This window comes from Coenobita brevimanus, chromosome 6 (assembly GCF_032717465.1).
Source record: "Coenobita brevimanus isolate Jiangsu-jjx chromosome 6, ASM3271746v2, whole genome shotgun sequence".
Classification (NCBI taxonomy): Eukaryota; Metazoa; Arthropoda; class Malacostraca; order Decapoda; family Coenobitidae; genus Coenobita; species Coenobita brevimanus.
In genome coordinates, this window is record NC_136959.1 from 51010288 (window position 1) to 51031456 (window position 21169).

The 21169-nt window shown below is 43.0% G+C and overlaps 1 protein-coding gene across 1 annotated transcript in view; it reads right to left on the reverse strand.

The window, feature by feature from the left end:
- Window positions 1-21169, reverse strand: part of LOC145401967 (putative G-protein coupled receptor CG31760) — a 348699-nt gene that overhangs the window by 27685 nt on the left and 299845 nt on the right. The window contains exon 11 of the mRNA XM_080274074.1: window positions 9408-9517. Coding sequence (XP_080130200.1) covers window positions 9408-9517 — 110 coding nt within the window. The remainder of the gene's footprint in view (window positions 1-9407; window positions 9518-21169) is intronic.

Genomic DNA, 21169 nt, shown 5'->3' on the forward strand with positions numbered 1-21169 from the left:
GTTTCCATAGAGAGAACAAGACATGGCAGAAATCTACACTCTTCTTGTCCTTCCTAGAAAAAAGAAATCTGAGTTACAAGGAGGAATCGATTGCAAGTATTTCTGAGAATCCCACCCCAGGAAAGCCGCTTGTGGCCCCCCCTCCTCTCACTGATCTTGCCCTTTCCTTCACCCTCGTCATTTATTCTTTCTTCCTGTCTTACACATCTTCCTGCCAAATTCTTGCACACCCCTCTCCACTCTGCCTCCCTGTCTTCCCTTTTTTTTTCTATCTTTCTTTTCTGCCTACTGCATTCCTGGTTTTCCACCTGCCTTCCTTTACTGCCTGACCCTTCCTTCCTGTCATCCTTTTCTGTCTACCAATTCCCTCTTGTTCTCCTTTCCTGCCTGTCATTAAATGAAGGCTGGAAGGAAATTTTCCTTCCTGATTTCATTTTCTGCCTACCATTTCCTTCCTACTTTCCTTTTCTGCCTACCATTTCCCTCCTGCCTTCCTTTTCTGCCTACCATTTCCTTCCCGCCTGTCCGTCCCCGTCTTCCTCCCGTGTGCTGCCTCCTGCATCCTTTCCCTGTTGCTTATTCCTTCCTACCTACATTTCCGACTGACTCTCCTACTCTACATTCCTTCCTGTCGTTCTCTCTAACCCCTCCTGCACGCCTTCCTCTTCTTCCCGTTTTCTTTTCCTCCTTCCTGCTTCTTTGTTCTCTCTCTATGGCGACTTCTATCCTCTCTCTCATCCTGACACCCCTCTCCTTTCTTCCTTCCTGATATCTCCCTTTCTTCTTCCTTCGGACACGCGTTTCCTTCCTTCCTTCCTTCCTTCCATCCTGATACTTCCCCCTTTACTTTCTTCCTAACACCTTCATTCCTTCCTGACACCTCGCTCCTTCATTCCTTCTTGACATCTCCTTACTTACTTCCTTCTGGCACCTCCTTCCCTTATTCCCTCATATTACCTTCCTTCCTTCCTCCCAACTTCCCTTTCCTCCTTCCTGACACTTCACTCCTTTCTTCCTTCCTAATAACGTCTATCCTTCCTAACACCTTCCTCTTTCCACCTTACCTTGTTTCCTTCCTTTCTGTTTGACTCTCCTTTCTTTTTTCTTCCATTAAATTTTATGATATATATGTACATTTAATCTTGCTATCTCCAGACGATTTTATTCGCATTAAGAGACGATTCCAACTGGAGGATTTATTTTTTTCAAAGGCTCATACATTAGAGGTCCTTCTGAAAAAATCGTCTTGAGGCAACCAGAATGGCTGTGAAGAAGTTGTCATGTCTTCATGTCTGAGACGCTATTTTTGCCTTCCTTCCTTCCTTCCTGCCTACCATCCTTTATTCTTTCCTTCTTTTGTTCTTTCCTTCCTTCTTATCTCCCTTTTCTTAACGTTTGCTTCCCCCTCCTCTTTCCTGATATTCCTTCTCCTGACTTTCACTTCAACTTGTCTTTACGCTGGGTGGTAACCATACAACCAAATAACGGGGTGATGTGGAGCCTACTGTAGTGCTGGGTTGAGAGACACAAATGCGGACGTCCATTCGGGAACTAAACCTTCACTGTCGTCCCCCGCTCTTATCTGTGGTGAGGCGCTGTCCACCACAAGGGAACACTGGTTCACTGCACGAGACGGTCCTGCAGGGGCGATTGCCTGCCTTCGGTTGATGGGTCTGTCCAGTCAGACAGATCGAAGTTACTCAGTAGCAACAACTGTCTTAATGGCTGATACCGCTTTCGGTCTTTCTGACGCTTCCTCCTTTATCGTCTTCCTTCCTGACACTCCCTTTCCCTCTCCTGATACCTTCTTCCTTATTCCTCCCTTCCTAATACTTTCTTCCTCCCTTCCTGTTTCCCTAATACATCATTCCCTCCTTCTTTCCTCCCCTCCTGACACCTTCTTCCTTCCTTCCTTCCTTCTTTATCGACACTTCCTTCCTTTTCTCTCTTCTTGTCACCTTCCATTTTTCTTTCCTTCCTTTCTGACACCTTCTTCCTTCTTTCCTCCCTTCCTGACACCTCCTTCGCTTTTTTATTCCTTTCTTCTTTCTTTCATCCCCTTCCTTCCTTCCTATCGTCTTTCATGACAACTTCTTTCCTCTTTCCTTCCTTCCTTCTTTTCTGGTACCTTCTTCCGTCTTTAATTCCTTCCTTCCTTCTTTCCTGACACTTCCTTCTTTCATCTCTTCCTACTTCCCTACCTTCTTTCCTGAAACTTCCTTCCTTCCTCCCTTTTTAACACCCCCAAGCTTCTCTCCTTCCTTCCTACCTTCTTTCCTGACACCTCCTTCCTTCCTTCCTTCCTTCCTTCCTCCATTCCTAACATCTCCTTCCTTCTTTCCTACCTTCCAAACCCCTCCCTCATTTTCCCCTCCCTACCTGACTCCTCCTTCCTTCTTCCTGCCCTACCTGACTCCTTCCTTCTTTCCTCCATACCTAACACCTTCCTTCTTGCCTTCTTGACATCTTCCTTCCTTTCTTCCTAGCACCTCTTTCCCTTTTTTTTTCTCTTCCCCCTACCTCCTCCTTTCCAGCCACTTCTCCTCCTCTTCTCCTGACATCTCTCCATCTCGCCTCGCAGCACTTCCTCCTATCCTCCTCACCGTCGCCTCCTCCTCCCTCCCTCCCTGCCTCCCATTGCCTTCCCCCCCCCCTCCGTCACTCTCTGGTCTCATCTCCCCCCTCCCCATCCGTGTCCCATCTCCCTCCAAGACCCCCTTCCTCCTTTTCCTGCCTCCTTATCCCCTCCCCCCTCCCTCTTCCCTCTCGTCGTCTCCCTCCCTCACCCTCCCTTCTCTCTCGCTGTCTCCCTCCCTCCCCTTCCCTACCTCCTCATCGCCTCCCTTCTCCCTGCCGCCAGCTTCTCTTTCCCCCTCCCCTTGCCCCCTCCTCCCCCCCCCCACCGCCACACTCATCCTCCAGCCTTTTTCCTCGGTTCTTCATTCTTTACCATTTTGCTTTTAACACAGCATTTACTACCATAATTAATGTTAGGTCATTGGCAATAATGATGATAACAATAGATGAAGAAGAAGAAGAAGGAAAAGAAGGGGGAGAAGAAGAAGAGGAAGAAGAAGAAGAAGAAGAAAGGGAAGAAGAAGAAAGGAAAAAGGTTGAAGAAGACGAGGATGAAGAAGAAGACGAAGGCGAAGAAGGACAAGAAGACGAAAACGAAAAAAAGAAAAGTATAATGATGATGATGATGACGATGATGATGATGATGATGATTATGATCAAATTTGAACACTTAATTAATATTAATATGGCTGTATAAAATGTGCTAACAGTGAATAACTTATATCAAAGCGTGGAAACAGTGAGTGAGAAAAGGGTGAGAGGCTGAGACCAGCATGAAAGGGAGCAAAGTGAATGAGGGCTAGAGTGTGAAGGTGTGGATTATGTAAACGCGTGGCAGGAGTGAAGAGGACGCTGCTGTGTTGATGAATGGTGAATGGTAGAGAGGAGTGATGGATGGGAAATGTATAAACTCTCCCTCTATGCGTATTAAGTATGTAGATGATGATGACTGTGGCACTGGTCGTTACGTATAAATCTAATGATGATAAAGGTGTAGGAGAGAAGGATGGGTTTGGGATCAACTATAAGAAGTGAAGAGATAGGTGGCTAGAAGTTACAGATTGTTTGAGAGAGAGAGAGAGAGAGAGAGAGAGAGAGAGAGAGAGAGAGAAGGGGAGACGAGACTGACCCTGTAAATGATGCAGTGGTTTACTTTGGAGTGACAAGGCAGAACGACGATGAACGGTGAAAGCAGGACATATGCCAGGGAAAATACTATGCCAACTACCACTTTTGCTACTATTCTTACAACTCCTTCTCCTCCTCCAACAGTGAAAAATGCAAAGTACTTCATACTGGAAATAGCAACGTCCATGCGAATTACAAAATGAACAATATCCAGTTACCATGTACAGAAAATGAAAGGGATCTTGGTGTGATAATATCAAATGACTTAAACCCAAGTAAGCAGTGCACCGAGGAGATTAAAACTGCAAACAAGCTGGTGGGTTTTACTGGTAGAACGTTCGAGTTTAAATCGGAAAAAGTCATACTTGCCTTGTACAGCTCGCTAGTGCGCCCCCATCTCGAGAATTGTGTGCAGTTTTGGTCTCCGTATTACAGAAAAGATATAGAAAAAATTAGAGAAAATACATTGAAGAATCGCAAAAATTATACTATGAGAAACAAACCATATGAGGAACGCCTTGAAGAACTTAAATTATTTAGCCTAACGAAACGTAGGTTAAGAGGTGACCTTACTGAAGTTTTCAAAATCATGAAGGGATATGACAACTTAGACATAAATATATATATTTTTTTAATAGAACGGTCGAGTCAAACCAGGAGTAATGGCTGAAAAATTATGGGAAGCGCTTCCAATCCCAAGAAGCAAAATACTTCTTCTTCAACGGAGTCGTAAATATCTGGAACAGATTACCTACGGATACCGTGAACAGTATCCCAGTTAAGACATTTAAAAACAAAATAGACAAGTATTTGCAAGAGAATCCTCAGCTGACTCTTTTTCTGCCCGAATAACTTACTTTTACCAGCTACGTGTAAGTTCATACATCTCCTGTCTACAAGACACCCCGTAAACTTAACGTACCCTCAAATAGCGTCGCGTCACGTCATTATATATTTTTCAACTTATTAAATGCAAATGAAGAAATATAAGCACAGACTAGGATCTGCACAGACAGCCCTGAGTTAATGGTCACTACTCTTACTTTCGACCTATGATGGGCTGTGGATCACTGAGGGTCCCTGTTAGTTAAGTGACCACCATCGGGATTTTTTTAATGCACAACGGGGCACTGCTTCAGCAGGTAACTTGCGTACTTGTAATGCATAAGAGAGTTCCTTGTCCCAGTGGAGTGAACGGAGCTGGGGCCTGATTGACTGCTGCCTTCCTTAAAAGCGCCAGGCAAGGCTGCCGCACCACCCCTGAACATCCACACTGTGCACTGTGCAATTTCCACGCTATGTCTATAGACTCCCCGTTAACTCAACGTATCCGTACATAATGTCATGCCGTAGTTATCTGTGTATTTGATTACTTTCTCTTTCAGGTTATTCGAACTGGTAGCTTATAGACAAAGTATTACAGAATGTAACACTTCCTTTTCAGTCTTTGCTACGAAATTTCCACGTCAGTTTTTTTCATGCTGCATGGTGGTCTTTCACACTTTTTTCCTGGGGAGTTTGGAGGCGGGGGGAGCCTTCTTGCTTTACTATCCTTACCCTTCAGTACGTAGAATTAGATCTTATAGTCATAGTCAACTCTGTAACAAGCAGCCTCGAAAGGACTATAAGGTCTGTTGCTGTTTGTTTTCCTTTGTATTCCTATTCCTCCTTCTCCTTCTCCCCCTCCTCCACGTCATCTTCCTCCTCCTCCTCCTCCTCCCAATCATTATTTCAAAATTTTTGCAGTTCCTTCCAAATATTTGTTCACAGTGTTGCCAAAGGAATAACAAACCGAGCGAAACACATAACACCACCACACTACCGCTCGCCAGTGTAATCATCATCATCTTCATCATCATCACCGTCATCATCATCATCATCATCATCATCATCATCATCATAACAATGCAAAGACTCAGTGCCTTCACCTTCCTCTCTCTTTCTCACTCTATCTCCACCTATCTATGTTTTTCTCTCAACCTATCCATATATCTGACCTCAGCCCCAGCGACGCAAAAACAGATTAGTTTCTTGTGACTGGCGTTGGAACACCTGTCATATTCCAAAAAGACCCCGCGGAAAAATGAAATAAATAAATAAATCAATGAAACGCCGAGAACTCTGGCTCCGAGCTGCGGACTCAAGTGTCGCCAGGGATGCCTCCTTCAAGCCTTGCACCCGGACTAGCCACACAGCCTCCATGACGGGGTTCAGTCAGAGTTGAAAATATGAGACTAAAGATAAACGATGTCGACCACCCCATATGACCTTGACCTATGACTCCTTGACCTTGCTGACCTAATCAGTTCACCGTCCCTTCATATTGCATCACTGACAAAAGTTTGGTCGAGATCCGTTGAGGGGTTCAGGAGATATCACACCCACAAGGATAAACTACGTCGACCCCATATTACCTGAACCTTTGACCCCTTGACCTAGCTGACCATATTAATTCATCATCTACTCATACTGCATCACTGAGAAAGTTTGGTGGAAATCCGTCGATGGGTTCAGGAGATATAGCACCGATAAAAAAGTTACGGTCGCTCGCACCCACGCACGCATGGAAGGACAGACCAATCATTTAATGCTTTCTCCATCACAGGTGGACGGAAGCAAAATAAACAAGTGAAAGCCTATCGAACTTTAGAATTGGAGAGAGAGAGAGAGAGAGAGAGAGAGAGAGAGGTGGAGGAGAATCTGGCGGAATGGAAATAAAAAAGTCGAAATGATTGAGTCTCCCCAGTTATGAAAATCGACAGTTGATATTCGAGAGAGATGGGAGTTACTGAGGGGCGGAGTGGGAGGGAAGAGGAGAGAGGAGAGAAAGGGAGGTAAGGAGAGATGGAAGGAAGAAGGAGGGGAGGGGGGGGAAGACAGAAGGGAAAATGAAAAAAAGAATGGGGTTAGAGAGAGACAGGAAAGAAGAAGATGAGGGGAAACAGGGGAAAGAAGGGATGAAGGAAGGAGAAGGAGAGGTGAGAGAGGGAGACAAGGAAGGAAAGGTTAGAAAGGGAAAAGAGGGGAAAGGGTGGGATGAGAGAGTCCAGGGGAGAAAGTGGAGAAGAGGGCAGAGAGGGAAAGAGTGAGAGAGGGAAGAGAGAAGGGAGGCGAGAGGGGACAAGGATCGATGATAAAAGGGCAGTGGAGAAGATGAGGGGGGAGAAAGAGAGAGAGAGAGAGAGAGAGGAGAGGGAGGAAATGAGAGAGGGGAAAGGAATGGGGAGTGGGTAGATTATACGTGGGAAGAGGAGGAGAGGGGAAAGAAGGGAAAATATAAAAGGAAGAGACCGAGGATTGGAATGAGAAGGGAGGAAAAAAAAAGGGAAGGAGAAGTGGAAGGATGAAGGAGACGAGGCGAGAGTACAATGAGAGAGAGAGAGGGGGGGGTAAAAAGGTCAAGTGGAGAGAGACGTTAACAGAGAGGAAAGTGACCCTGGGGAGAGAGAGAGAGAGAGAGAGAGAGAGAGAAATGAGAGGAGTACGTAAAAAAGAGGGGGAGGAAAAGAAGCAGAGGAGGAAGGGATGGAAAGAAGGTGAATCAGAGAGAAGAAAAGAAAAGGAAAATAGACAGTGAATTGAAGGAAAAGAAGGAAATATAAGAAAAGGGAAGGAGGTAGTAGAAAGAAGAAAGGGAAAAAGAAAAAGAGGAAGGAAAGAAAGTATTAAAAGAGCGATGACAAAACTAGGAAAACAGACGTGAAAATTGGTTAAAAAAAAAGGACATCTATCTATCTATCTATCTATCTATTGCCAGACGCCTCAATCCCGTTCGGGGTGGCCACAAACAAATCGCCTCCACGTCGCCCTGTCCCCCGCCATTTCACTGCCCCGCTCCCAACTCACGCCCCCCTCTCTCATATACCTCTCCACTCCATCCCATCCTCGGCCTCCCCCTCCCTCATCCCCCCTCCACCTCACTCACATACACTCTCTTCGTCAGTGTTTCACCCTCCATCCTCTCCACATGGCCAAACCACCTCAGTGTATTCCTCCTAACGCTTCCTATCACATCCACATCCACACCACAACGCTCCTTTATATCCTCATTTGTCAGCCTGTCTCTCCATGTGACTCCACAGGCTCCTCTTAAATAACTCATTTCCACTGCTCTCACTCTTGACTTGTGTCCTTCCAGCAACGTCCAAGCTTCACTTCCATACGTTAGAGTTGGTATCACAATACTGTCATGTAGTAACTTTTTCACTTCCATGCTCACTTCCCTGCTTCTTATCACTGCTTTCAAGGAACCAGCAACCTTTCTTCCCTGCCGTACCCTTTCAAGCACTTCACCCTCCAAACCTCCATCCTTACTCATCACACTACCCAAGTACTTAAACGTACTCACATTTTCCAATTCCTCACCATCCAACCTCGCTGTACATTCGCTGACTTAACCTCTCTCAAAGACCATCATTTTACTCCTCCCTACATTCACCTTAAGTTCCGTTTCTTACACACACTCCCAAACTCATCCACCAAGCCTTGCAGCTCTCCTTCGTCTTCACTCAACAACACAGTATCATCTGCAAACAACAGTACAGGGAGTTTCCAAACACTACCCTCTCTCACCAGGGCCACTCCAACATCCACTACCCTACCTTGTACATAGAGCACATAAAAAAAAGGACATAAAAAGGAATATCAATGTAGCAGACTAAATAAATAGCTAAAGAAGATGTGCTACGGAGCTCCTATGACGTCCAGAACACGACCAATAGTTTTGTGTGACTCTGCAGGCCTGTGATGTAGTGAAGTGAAATTCGTAGGCTTCAGTGGTGAGTGAATTAATGTATGATATGGTTTTTTTTTTTTTTTTTTTTTTTTATGTGTCCGACTCTGGGCATAGGCTTCACAGCCTGCTATCAAGGCCCAGCAGTCCTCCTACATACCATACGCCTCTACATGTCACCACTTCGGCGCTAACACCCACCGTCCATATTGAATACATGCTAGGGCTGTCTCATACAGGACTGGTGTATTGGTATTAGCGGGGGTATTTTTACGACATGTCGGCGGGTCTTCTGGTAGATCAGTAAAGCCTGATTTAATGAAATTCAAATCCTTAAACTGTTCCCTGCCCCAGCCGGGATTCGAACCTGGGTCCGTTAGGACTACAGGCCACCTCTCTACCGATTGAGCCACCAAGCACTGTGATGATAGGCCTCCGAGTTCTGTGCTTTTCTCTCTCTCTCTCTCTCTCTCTCTCTCTCGTGGATCCCTCCCAGCTCATGCCTTAGTGAGAAAGAGGGCTATGATGATCAAGATGAACAAAGAGGAGATAAAGACGTAACAGAGAATCAGAAGAGCGAAGAAATAATAACAAAAGTATGATTTGAAGAGGAAAATCAACAAAACGAGGAGACGAGAGGCAGAGGAGGAAAGTAAAGAAGATGAGAATGCGAGGAGGCGGAGGAAGAGGAGAGGAAATATGCATCTCAAGATGTTTACGTGGCAGTGCCAGGTGACAACATGGAAGCAGAGAGAGAGAGAGAGAGAGAGAGAGAAAGTTACACATTCACAGTTCGCACAGGCCTTATTGTCCCTATGAGATGACCAGATATTATTCCTAAGAAAGATAGATAGATAGACGGACAAATAGCTAGATGGAGACAGACAGACACATAGATAGATAGACAGACAGATAGATAGATAGACAGATAGATAAAGACACACGACGGAGACAGAGTGAGACAGCTTACCGCCAAGTCTTCATGAGTAGGGAGGAGTAGGTGACACAGAATCCAAGGTGCCTGGTCCATTTCGTGGCCACACAGGAGTAGGTGTCCAGCACGGGGAATATGGCCGCCATCTGCAAGGGGTCAGCCCAGGTCAGGTCAAAGGTCAGCATTAGTGATCATAACATTAACACCTTTCAAGCCTATCAAGCTTTTTCCCTTGTCTTCTTGCGCCGGTTAAGGTGATTCTGTATAGTGTAGGGGAGACTTCTTGAAATATAGTGGCTAGATCTGGCTTTCACTTTCTACATGTTTAATAAAATCGTTTGGAGATGGCAGGAATAAAACACAAATACGTCGGACTGAAGGTATTTAAACAGCGCGATGTTTTGGACAAGCCTTCGATTTTTTATGAAAGATTCTGAAGCCTGTGATGATGGTAGAGCATGTCTGACCTTGCCATGTGTTGCTGGCTGCACTCCGTAACTTGGGATGCAGACTAATTACATCTAACAATTACAAGTGTTGCATAAATGACCGTCAGAAGTTATGGGGATGATTTTACCTCGGCGTATTTGGTTTAATCCTTACAGCCATAATAATTATAATAATAATAATAATAACAATAATAATAATAATAATAACAATAATAATAATAATAACAATAATAATAATAATAATAATAATAATAATAATAATAATAACTAGAATTCTGAAATTGCTGAAGCAATATTCAAAGAACTCCACATTCCAGTTGAAAATACTTTTGTTATTGTAGACCTATTACGGTATTAAGGGACTTTTGGTATGACTCATTTTTTTTCACGGATTTTGACCTTTAACCTTGAGATGAAGGTAAAGTTCATTCACACTAAGCAAATCATGTTCACTCATGACCCGCTACATTGCCACTGAGTTTGGTCAAATCGGCCAAATACTTTCCGATTTAGCACTTTCAGGCATGAGCCATTTTCTTTTTCCTCAACATCTCAAAAAGTTTTTGTTGGAGGATCTCAGTATCAATACCCAGATGCACCAGAATATGTTGACGACTACATACTGGAACATTTGCAAAGCAATCGATTCAGTAGTTTTTGCTGCGCAGGAGAGAAAAAATTGAAAAGATAACATTGAGGGCGCTAGTGTGGCGCTAGAGCTAGGGAAAAAATTGTGGCAAAAGAAGCCTGCACCCAAGATACATCACTCCTGAAAATTTCAAATCTCAGTTTCGAACGGTCTTGGAATGCCAGCCTTCTAGATCTACCCTCCTCCCCCCCCCCCTCCAGAAAAAAAGACATAATAACTGCATTATCAATAAGAACTCCACAGAATGTGAAGTACTTAATAAACATAAAAAAGGGTGCAGATCAAGGTTAGATCAGAAACATAACTAGATAATTTTTAATGCGGCAGAGTACAAAGAAATAATTACATGGTCCTTTACTGTAATATGGAAAGAGAGAACTCACGACCATGAGAGGAACGAAACCTACGTTCGCCAACAACCGATGCAGAACACGAACACCACAAAGACGACGACAAAATACCCACTTGATAATAGTTCACTTTAGATCAGAACTACACTCGCTGCGACTCACACCTTAATACGCCCGCCCATACTACCTCACTATCTCATTTACCTGTAACTACAGTGCAGTCCAAATTAATATTATGTTTACAGGTGATGGAGTTAAAGTGAGGGAGGATGAGCACAAGCGTTTGAATCGTTGCTGAGTGTAATTTCAATTTTAAATGGATTACACGAAAACTCCTTCTCCATTGAAATAAAGTAGACGTGCAGTTTCTTCCTGTCAGTTGAGAGAAGAAAGAAACTGCATACTCAGTCCTGAGATGTGCATACCGATTTCGCTGAAAACAGTGTGTCCCATTTCCCCTATTTCTGATCGTTTATATTTTAGTGGGAGGGTACTGACCACCTCCAAGAATCAGTGGAGGGTCACGATCTCCTAAATACCGCATTACACATGTTAGTCCATTGTACAACATGTACTAAGATATCAAAGCCATACCTGCCCTCCTTTCACTGTTTCTGAGAATTTTATATTTGGTGAAGGGGACTGACCCCTCTAATATTCATGGACGGAAAATTGTATACAGGGTAAAACCTTTCCGGTAATCATACAAATCCGCCTGGGAAGATTCATTCATATACATCAAATAGCCTTGGGGGGGGGGTCAAAACACAGACACACATACAGTCAGGTTCACAGGTAAATCTTGCCCGTGAGATGCCGAAAATGATACAATCCTGCCAGTGAGGTAAGCAAAGGTGGATCAGCAAGCACAAGTAGGGAAAGAAAAAAATCTCAGCTTCAAATCTCTCCCCTCCATTAAAGTAAGATTGATTTATACATATCGAGTAAAGAAAATAACCTGTAACTCCCTCATCCATTAAAATAGATTAACTCTTTTTTTATTATCAATGTACAAATCTCCGTTTTCCTTTCTATCAGCGTCAAATTTACTTGGTGACAAAACACTGTGTAAGCAGCTCTTACATTCTTATTCTGTAATGGAGTTGACAATTTTTTTTTTTCTCTCTCTCTCTCTCTCTCTCTCTCTCTCTCTCTCTCTCTCTCTCTCTCTCCCGGCAAAATAAACATATACTCTTTTATTCAAAATTATGTAAACAAAAAAAAAAAACTTATGTGAGTAAAAACATTCTCAGCTTCTTCGCTAAGCTCCCCCCCCTCCCTTAAGTACACATATCTCTTTAATTACTTTATTATTACTTTATTCTTCGTATCACCAGACCATTTTAATCAGCTTAGGAGAAACTTCAAGCTATACAGCCCTCATTAGACTGAATAGCTTTACTTCTGTACCCTGTTTACTCTAACTTGGCTAAAAACTGCCATCTTTCCATCCCCAATGCTGAGCTGTAATAATAGATTAACAGTAGAATATGACGCTAGACATGAAGAAGTGCTACGGAAACGATGTACAACTGTGGCATTATCTTTTTCTTCGGACTATGTGAAATAAGCTATAAGAATGATGAAAATCTGAGCCAAGTTACGGTAAAAGAGGTGTAGTGGTCTCCCTCTAACCTGACATAATAGCCTGGTGGCAGCAAGAAAAACATAAGAGAAATCGTCCTCGGTATGAACGGAAACAAATCTGTTTATTTGTCAATCTTCTCATAATTAGGAGAGCCTCAGTACTCTTTTCCAGCTAGCACTGGATGATTTCATTCGGCTAATAGTGAGTTATTACTGCCACTGTTTGCCGTTTCATCATCAGGACATCTCTTGTGCTTTATCTGAGCTGATACCAGACTATTCTGTTCAGCCATGAGTGAGTCAGTGAAGCCACAGATTTAAAATACGTGTAGGAGGGGACGGGTGTTGTCTCCTCCTTGTTCGTCACACACACACACACACACACACACACACACACACACACACAAGCTCTCATTGCCCAGCCCAGTGTTGCCACTTCTACAGATTCACCTGTAAATTTACAGATTTTGTGGGTATTTTCAATCAGATTTTGTTTGAAAAAGAGGCTTAATCTACAGATATTTATATCGGAAGAAATTTTCGTAATGAAACAGGAATTAATTTTCTTCGTAGATGAAAAGGAGCGCAACAAATATTAATATTACTTCAGCTTTTTGAAAATTTTGTTTAAATTTCCTCAATAAGATAACACTTCACTTCCTGTGTGTGATCTAGCGGCTCCACTGGGAGTTGCTCAGGAAAATAAACGCTGCCTTTGTATTCCGGGGGATGCTAAGAGCTACATAATCTCGCCTGAATAAGCTTTGTATTCTTATTAAAACTGGCTTGGGTTCAGTGCTGTATTGAGTTAATGTGAATTACTGAAATTAATGAAGCTGATTTATCACTTAAAGATACTTCAACCCTTTGCAGCTTAGCTCATGACTAAGTGTAGTCACTCTGAAGGGTTGATCTGACCTGTAACCAAGGAGATTCATTCCTACCTCATAAGCAAGGCACATCAAATTTCATACAACCACTATTTTTTATTCAAGTTGTGCGAGAAGCCCAGTTCCATCAGATGATGAAAAACTTACGTTACAAAGTCCACTGTTTTTCGAAATGAAAAAAAAAAAAATCCATGCCATTTTTTACCTCTGTGTTATGGTACTATTATATTCTAGCCAAATTCCGTTTTCCACTTATGGTATTGTACGTAGCTTCTCTGGTCAGGTCATGAAAAATTCAGAGGGATGGGGGAAGGGGGACTGTGGAAAATATAGGATCTGCAGTTCTCCATTCCCACCCTATGCGCAGATTGTGGTGAAGTGGTTGTCACAAAATGGTCACTCTGGGGGTTCAACAGATGAGTAAGGATTTTTTTTTTTTTTTTTTTTTTAATCCAGCATCAGACTTCCCAAAATCCTTGGTTTACTGCATTGACGGACGAGGGCCATAGGAGCAAAGAGAGACAGGGAGAGGATGAAGAGGGTGAAGGGGGAAGAGAAAAAAGGGGAGATAAAAAAAGGAAAAAGAAAAAGAATGAGAAGGGATTAGAGCGAGAAATGAAGAAAAAGAGAAAGCGAGCAAGACAAGAAAGGAAATATAAGTGAAACAAAGTCAGAGAAAGAAAGACAAACAGACAGCCAGACAGAAAGACAGACAGACAAACTCAAAATCTAAACAACTATTGCAAGACCCACTGCCCACATATCCACCACATTTTCTTGAAATCCGATGAAAATTTTTGAGATATACTGTACACAATCAGACAAGCAAACGATACGGGTGAAGACATAACCTCCGTCAAACTTCGCTGGCTGAGGTAAATAGACAGGAGAATTCAAATAGGAGACTCAGTGAATAAAGTTCTGATTTAATAAGATGCCATCAGTACCAAAGCCAGCATGGAAAAAATGAAACACGCCAAAAAGAACACTAAACACACAAGCTACCCCCACCCCCCTCCTCCTATATTCTTTAGCCGCGTCATTCCGATGGTGTATTTGTTGTTATATACTTGCAATAACAAGACAGTTTTATTCAACGTTGGAAGGACCTCTAGGAATGAAAGGTTAATGAAGGCTATATCTAACTCCTAAAACTCGAAAAACGGGTCATAGACTGAATAAATCATCAAAAATTAATGGGAATAAAGAAGAAAATACATAATCAGGGTAAAAGGATTGGAAGCCGAGAAAACAATTTTCATTAAGCACGATAATGTGTCAGTTGATGCATATTTCATAGCGGTCTGGTCGCATTATACCAGAGGGAATGGTTATAAAACTGCTAACAAAGGTTGTCATATGACGTAAAGCATTTCTTCTTCATCAGAGTTGCAGACATATGCCTTGCAACAGGATTAGCTTTGATACAGTACTATTATTTAACAGTCGCTTGGGTGCAGGTTTGCCCTCCAATCCTGAGCAAGACATTTCACCACTCAGTAATACATTTCTGACGCGTAATGTGTTCTACAGTACGAAGCATGGAGGACAACAGTAGAACAATATCGTCGTATATCAGTTGCTGTCTTATGAAACTTTTCCTTAAATTCAGGATGCTGTAAAATATGTTTTTCATTCTTTCTTTCCTGTGAAATTTTCATGTCAGTTTTGCATGTTGATTGGTAGTCATTTTCGCATTTTCCTGACAGTTTAGGCTGGAGGGACTGGTGCTGGAGAAGGAGGGGGGGAGGCCTTGCCCCTTTGGTATCCTTGTCCTAGACTCAGAGAACAGATGTCTTAGTCGATTCACATTTATATATCTACAGTATACTGTCTTGGGGACGGAACTACTGCACAGCACACGTGGGTATGTGTGAAATTATATTATTGTGGCACTACATGTATTTTAGATTAGATACGTCCTACCCTGTAACAAACGGCCGTAATTCATTTGTTATTCGCTTTCCTTTGTTAGCTGCATCTTTGTATTCCTTTGCATTCTCTCACAACATCCATTCTGACCTCCTTCACTTTGTCTCCCTCCTTCACACCCCATCATCCCCACCCTCACCCCTCCCACCAGCACTCCTCCACCTACTTACATGGCTCTCAGTCTCACACGCACTTTTCACCTACAAGTGTCGAAAAAAAAAAAATGATGCTGCAACTCACTGTATTTGAAACCATCTCTCTCTCTCTCTCTCTCTCTCTCTCTCTCAAGTACTTCAGAATGCTCAAGTGTTTCATTACACTTATTACGCAGATTCATTACACTTATTACAGAGAAGCCAACAGGAGGTAATGGTATCAAACTACAGGGTACAGAAGCTGATCCTAACGTGACCCCACGAAATATTCCACTTTAATACTATAAACGAATCGATCAGTGTACGAGAATAAGCAGTAGACACGGAGATGATAATGTGGCTGTGAAAATAGGGTGGACCAACTTTTAGAAGTGCTGAGCATAATTCAAGCGCTCCATGGATTTGAGATTTGGCCTCGCAAATCAGTTATGCATACAGCATCAGTGTAACTATAATGAAAAAAATTTAAATTTTTCATATAGATAGATAGCTATATGTAAATATATACATAGAGAGAGAGAGAGTACTAGGCTGCATGATCCATTTCTCAAGCGCCTGCTATTAGCGGTCAAGTCTCTCTGATAGCACTGAAGCGATCACCTCGTAGGAACAATAAAGCCTGTGCCATATATGTAATACGTCTCTCTCTCTCTCTCTCTCTCTCTCTCTCTCTCTCTCTCTCTCTCTCTCTCTCTCTCTCTCTCTCAGGGTAACACAGGGATATCTTTATATTTCTGAGTTCCTCGCTTTTACCTCGTCAAAATTCCATCCACCTATTATGATTTTTCTTCCTCTTCCATTTCCTCCTACTCCGGTCCCATTTCCTCCTTCGAATCACAACAGAAGGATGGAAAAGGGAAAGGAAAAAAATGCAAGTGAAGAGTGGAAGGGGAAACAAGAAAAGAAAGAGCAATGGGAAAAATGCTTAAAATTAATGCCAAAAAAAAAGAAGAAAGAGAAGGACGGAGGAAAGGAATGGTATGGAAGAAAGAGAGATTGAAATTAAAGACTCGGAGTGGATAAGAGGAAAGAAAATAGAAAATAAAGATAAAACCGGCAGCTGGAGAGAGAGAGAGAGAGAGAGAGAGAGAGAGAGAATAAAGAATGGCTCAGAAAAGAAAAACAATTAAACTGAGGAGGAAAAACTCGGTAAAAGGAAAAGTTGCGTTTAGGAAGACGAATAGAAAGGTGGGAGAGAAGAAAGTGGTAAAAATAAAAATAAAAGCAATGGAACTGAGGAGAGGAGTAAAGAAGTGGGAAGGAGCATGAGAGAGGAAAAAGGCGAAATATACCAGTGAAGAAAGGAGTGTGGGAGTGGATAAAAGGTGCTCTATTTCAAGGTGTTATACTTTTAGGGAGTCTTTTAGGTGTTATACTTGAAGGTGTTATACTCTGGGTGTTATACTTTTAGGGAAACTTTGAGGTGTTATACGCCTAGTTGCTATAATTTCAGCTGTTCTTCCTTTACGTGTTACTCTTTTATGTGTTATATTTTCAGATTTTATATTTTTAGGGAAACTTTTAGGGAGACTAAAAAGAATATCTCACACTGCTCCCTTCGAGGTGTAGGGGACCCAAGCCTAAGCTACCGTCATCGAGAACATTTCACTGACAGGAAACCCACCTACGTCCCTGGAACCACTGTACATCATAAACCAGGCCTCAGTCATCTCGTGGATTCGAACCCTCGCGCGTAAAGCGGGGCCGTCAGCTAATGAGTACTCTGCCACTAGACTACCAAGCCCCCATTCCTCTTTCCAGGTCAAGAAGGTCACCGGGTATAGGAGGTCACGGGTGATTTAGTCTCTTCAAGCCGATGATCTAGTTTTTCACTCATATTCGGTTCAGGTAAGAGCGCAGCCACACTGGAGAGGTCTATCCATACAGGTAATTAAACCCGTCATGATATAAACACACACACACACACACCCACACACACCCACCCACACACACACCCACACACACACACACACACACACACACACACACACACACACACACACACACACACTCTCGCCAACTATATCATCGTACTAAAGGGGTTAAGCCATAGAAAGCCACCCTACGTCTTTCACGGAGTTTTAGAAGAGAGAAAATCCTTGGAACATCTCTCGGATTTGCACCGTACCGCGTCAATCTATGGTCCTCTCCAGCCCGAAACTGCAAGGTGTGGAGAGAGTGTTGTAGGTTCCTTTATGTGGCACTATTTCAGGGTAGTGGAAGTACTATGGGTGGATGACGCATAGTGATGGCAGCTGGAAATGTGGTGATAATGGTGGTGCTAGTGGTAGATGAAGTAGAAACTGTGGTGGTGGTGGTGGTGGTGGTGGTAACAGTAGTTGTAGTAGTTGTAGTAGTAGTAGTAGTAGTAGTAGTGGCAGTAGTGGTAGTATATGTGGTAGCTATGGTGGATGAAGTAGTAATTGTGGATGCTACATGATGGTAGTAGTAGAAGTAGTAGTAGTCTGTAGTGGTAGTAGTAGTAGGAGGAGGAGGAGGAGAAGGAGGAGTGATGGTGGTAGTAGTAGCAATAGTAATAATAGTAGTAGTAGTAACAATAGTAGTAATAATAGTAGTAGTAGTAGTAGTAGTAGTATGTGTTAGCAATGGTAGATGAATTAGTAACTGTGGTAGCTGGGTGGTGGTAGTAGTAGCAGTAGTAGTAGGAGTAGTAGTAGTAGTAGTAGTAGTAGTAGTAGTAGTAGTAGGAGGAGGAGGAGGAGGAGGAGGAGGAGAGGAGGAATGGTGGTGATGGTAATAGTAGTAACAATAGCTGTAGTAGTAGTAGTAGTTGTTGTTGTTGTTGGTGCTGTTGCTGTTGTTCTTGTAGTAGTAGTAACAGTAGTAGCAGAAGAGGTAGCAGTGGTAGATACGGTAGTATCTGTAGTAGCTGGATGGTGGTAGTAGTAGTAGTAACAGAAGTAGTAGTAGTAATAGTAGCAGTGGTGTGGTGGTGGTGGTGGTGGTGGTGGTGGTGGTGGTGGTGTGGTAGATCTAGTAGCTTTGTGGTGGTATTATCCTTATTCCCTGATGGGCTAGTAATGGTAGTGGGTGTGGTAGTAATAGTGATAGGTTAGGTTGTCATGGTGGTAGAAGTGGTGGTAGTCGTATTCGTCGTTAATGTGGTAGTGAAAGTAGTAGACGTAGAAGCAATAGGTAAAGGACTGTAGTAGAACAAGTAGTTATGGTGGTAGATAGAATAGTAATTTTGATAGATATGATAATAGTTGTAGCTGTGATAGTAATAGTGGTAGGCGAGGTAGCAGTGGGGGTAGGTGGTAATGTTGGTAGGTTTAGCAATGTTGGTAGCTGCGGTAGTGTTAGTGTGGTAGTTGTGTTACTATTGATAAATGTGGGACGTGCGGTAATTCGGTAGTTGTGGTAGGTGTGGTAATGTTGGTAGTTGTGGTAGGTGTGGTAATGTTTGTAGTTGTGGTAGGTGTGGTTATGCTGGTAATTGTGGTAAGTATGGTAATGTTGGTAGCCGTGATATGGTAATGTTGGTATTAGTTGTGGTATGTGTGGTAATGTTGGCAGTTGTGGGAGGTGTGGTAATGTTGGTAGTTGTGGGAGGTGTGGTAATGTTGGTAGTTGTGGTAAGTGAGGTAATGTTGGTAGTTGTGGGAGGTATGGTAATGTTGGTTGTTATGGTAATGTTGGTGGTTGTGGTATGCGTAGTAATGGTGTAGGTTTGGTAATGTTGGTAGCTGTGGTGGGTGTGACTATGCTGAGAGCTGTGGTAGTTGTGGTAGGTGTGGTAGGTGTGTGGTGGCAGGCGCTAAGAAGGCCATAAGATAAGCTTTATGGATTGTAAATACACTAGAACATTAGGACAGGGGGAGTGGGAGGGGGCAGAGGGTGGGGAGAGAGCTTCTTAATGTACGACAGGGAGGGGGAAATAGAAGTGAGAGAGAGGTGACAGGGAGGGGAGGGAGAGAAGGGGGGAGGGGAGGGATAGAGGTAGAGAAATGGGTAGCGATGGGAGAGAGGGAGGGGCCATAAAACAGGGAGAGAGGAAGGGAAGGGAGAGGAAAGGGGAGATGCGAGAGACAGGAAGTGAGCTGAGGGAAAGGAGAAGGAAGGTGAAGGAGAAGGGAGGGGAGAAGAGTGGAGAGAGGAGGGGAGATGGAAGGAGGAGGGTGTGAAAGGGAGGGATGGATAGAGGGGCGATAACGAAGATGAGAGGGGAGATAATGGAGAGGATGAAAGAAGTAGTGATGGAGAGGAGAGATAGGAGAGGAAAGGAAGAGAGAGAAGGAGATGAGAGAGAAAGGAGAGGAAGTGGGGAGGGGAAGTGGGGAGAGGGAAAGGTTGAGGAGCGGAGAGAAGACGGGAGGGGAGAGGTGGGAAGGGAGAGGGAAGGGGAAAGTAGGAGGAGCGGTGAATGGGAAAGGATTTATACTGGAGAGAGAGAGAGAGAGAGAGAGAGAGAGAGAGAGAGAGAGGGAGGGAGGGAGGGAGGGAGAGTTATATACACAAAGGAGGGAGGGAGTGGGACTCTTGAAGGACACTCTAAGCCCTCTTTTCCCTTCCTCCTCCCTCCCTCCCTCCCTCCCTCCCCATCTCTCTCCTTCATTCCCTCCTGATATCAGCTCCTTCCTCCTTCATTGTTTACCTACCCTCTCCCTTCTCTCCAATTTCCTCATATTTCACTCCTGTACTTTTTTCTTTTCTCTCCCTCTCTCCATCCTTATATCTCCCTCTCTACTTCATCTCCTCCTGATATCACCTTCCTCCTCTTTTTTTATTTACTTACTCTCTTCCTATTTTCTCCTCTACTTTTCTTCCTCTTTTGTCCATTCTTCCTTTTACTTTATATTCTCCCAGCAATTAACATCTCTTCCTAAACTTCTTGTCCTCTTCATATCCTTTCTTTCCTTCCACATTTCTTCCTCTCTTCCATCTTTCTCTCTTTCTCTTTCCCACTATCTCCTTTGTTTTTCTTTATCATATTCCCTCACACTGCATCCTACCTGCCTTCGTTTTATTATTGTTTTTTATGGTTATTGGTGTTGTTATCAGAATTATTTATTACTGTTATTCTTATTGTTATTACAACTATTATTTTATTGTTATTTTTGTTATTATTATTATTATTATTATTATTATTATTATTATTATTATTATTATCATTATTATAATCGTCATCATCATCATCACTTTACCATCATCATAACCATTACCATAATATTCTATCCCATTCTTTCACTGGCTCCTTCTGTCGAGTCACAACATTTTTACTTTTCTCTATTACCCAGTTATTTAGTATAGTGATTTCTTTAAGTAACTCTACAATGAGTGACAAACCAATTAAGTTCTTATAGCCCAGGAAACCATTTACTGCGTTAGGTGGTAGCCATAGTATCAGATGGACTCCTGGTGGTTTAGTGAGACGAGGTACATCAACAGGACAGGGCCCACAAGGGTTCACATCCGAGGGTAGGTTGGGGTTTATTGCCTACAGAATGCCACTCAGGGTTAGGCAACTGGTCACCCTCACCTCCATATGATTGAACTAAAAGCCTAACTTCGGTCCGCTACGCTACCGATGGGGAATATCGCCAACACTGCTTTCCCGTCTCTAGCCTCTTGCCATACATTTACTTCTTTCATATAAAACTTCTTTCATTGGTAATTCCTCACCTATCTTTTATTCCAACCTTTTATGGCATTTCATATTACTCTCCTATCCTGTTCTTCTCCTCCACTTTCCACTCTTTCTTTTCTCTGATTTCCTTTCTCTTCCCTTCCATCTCGTTTCCCCCATTTTTCTTTCCCCTCCTCGA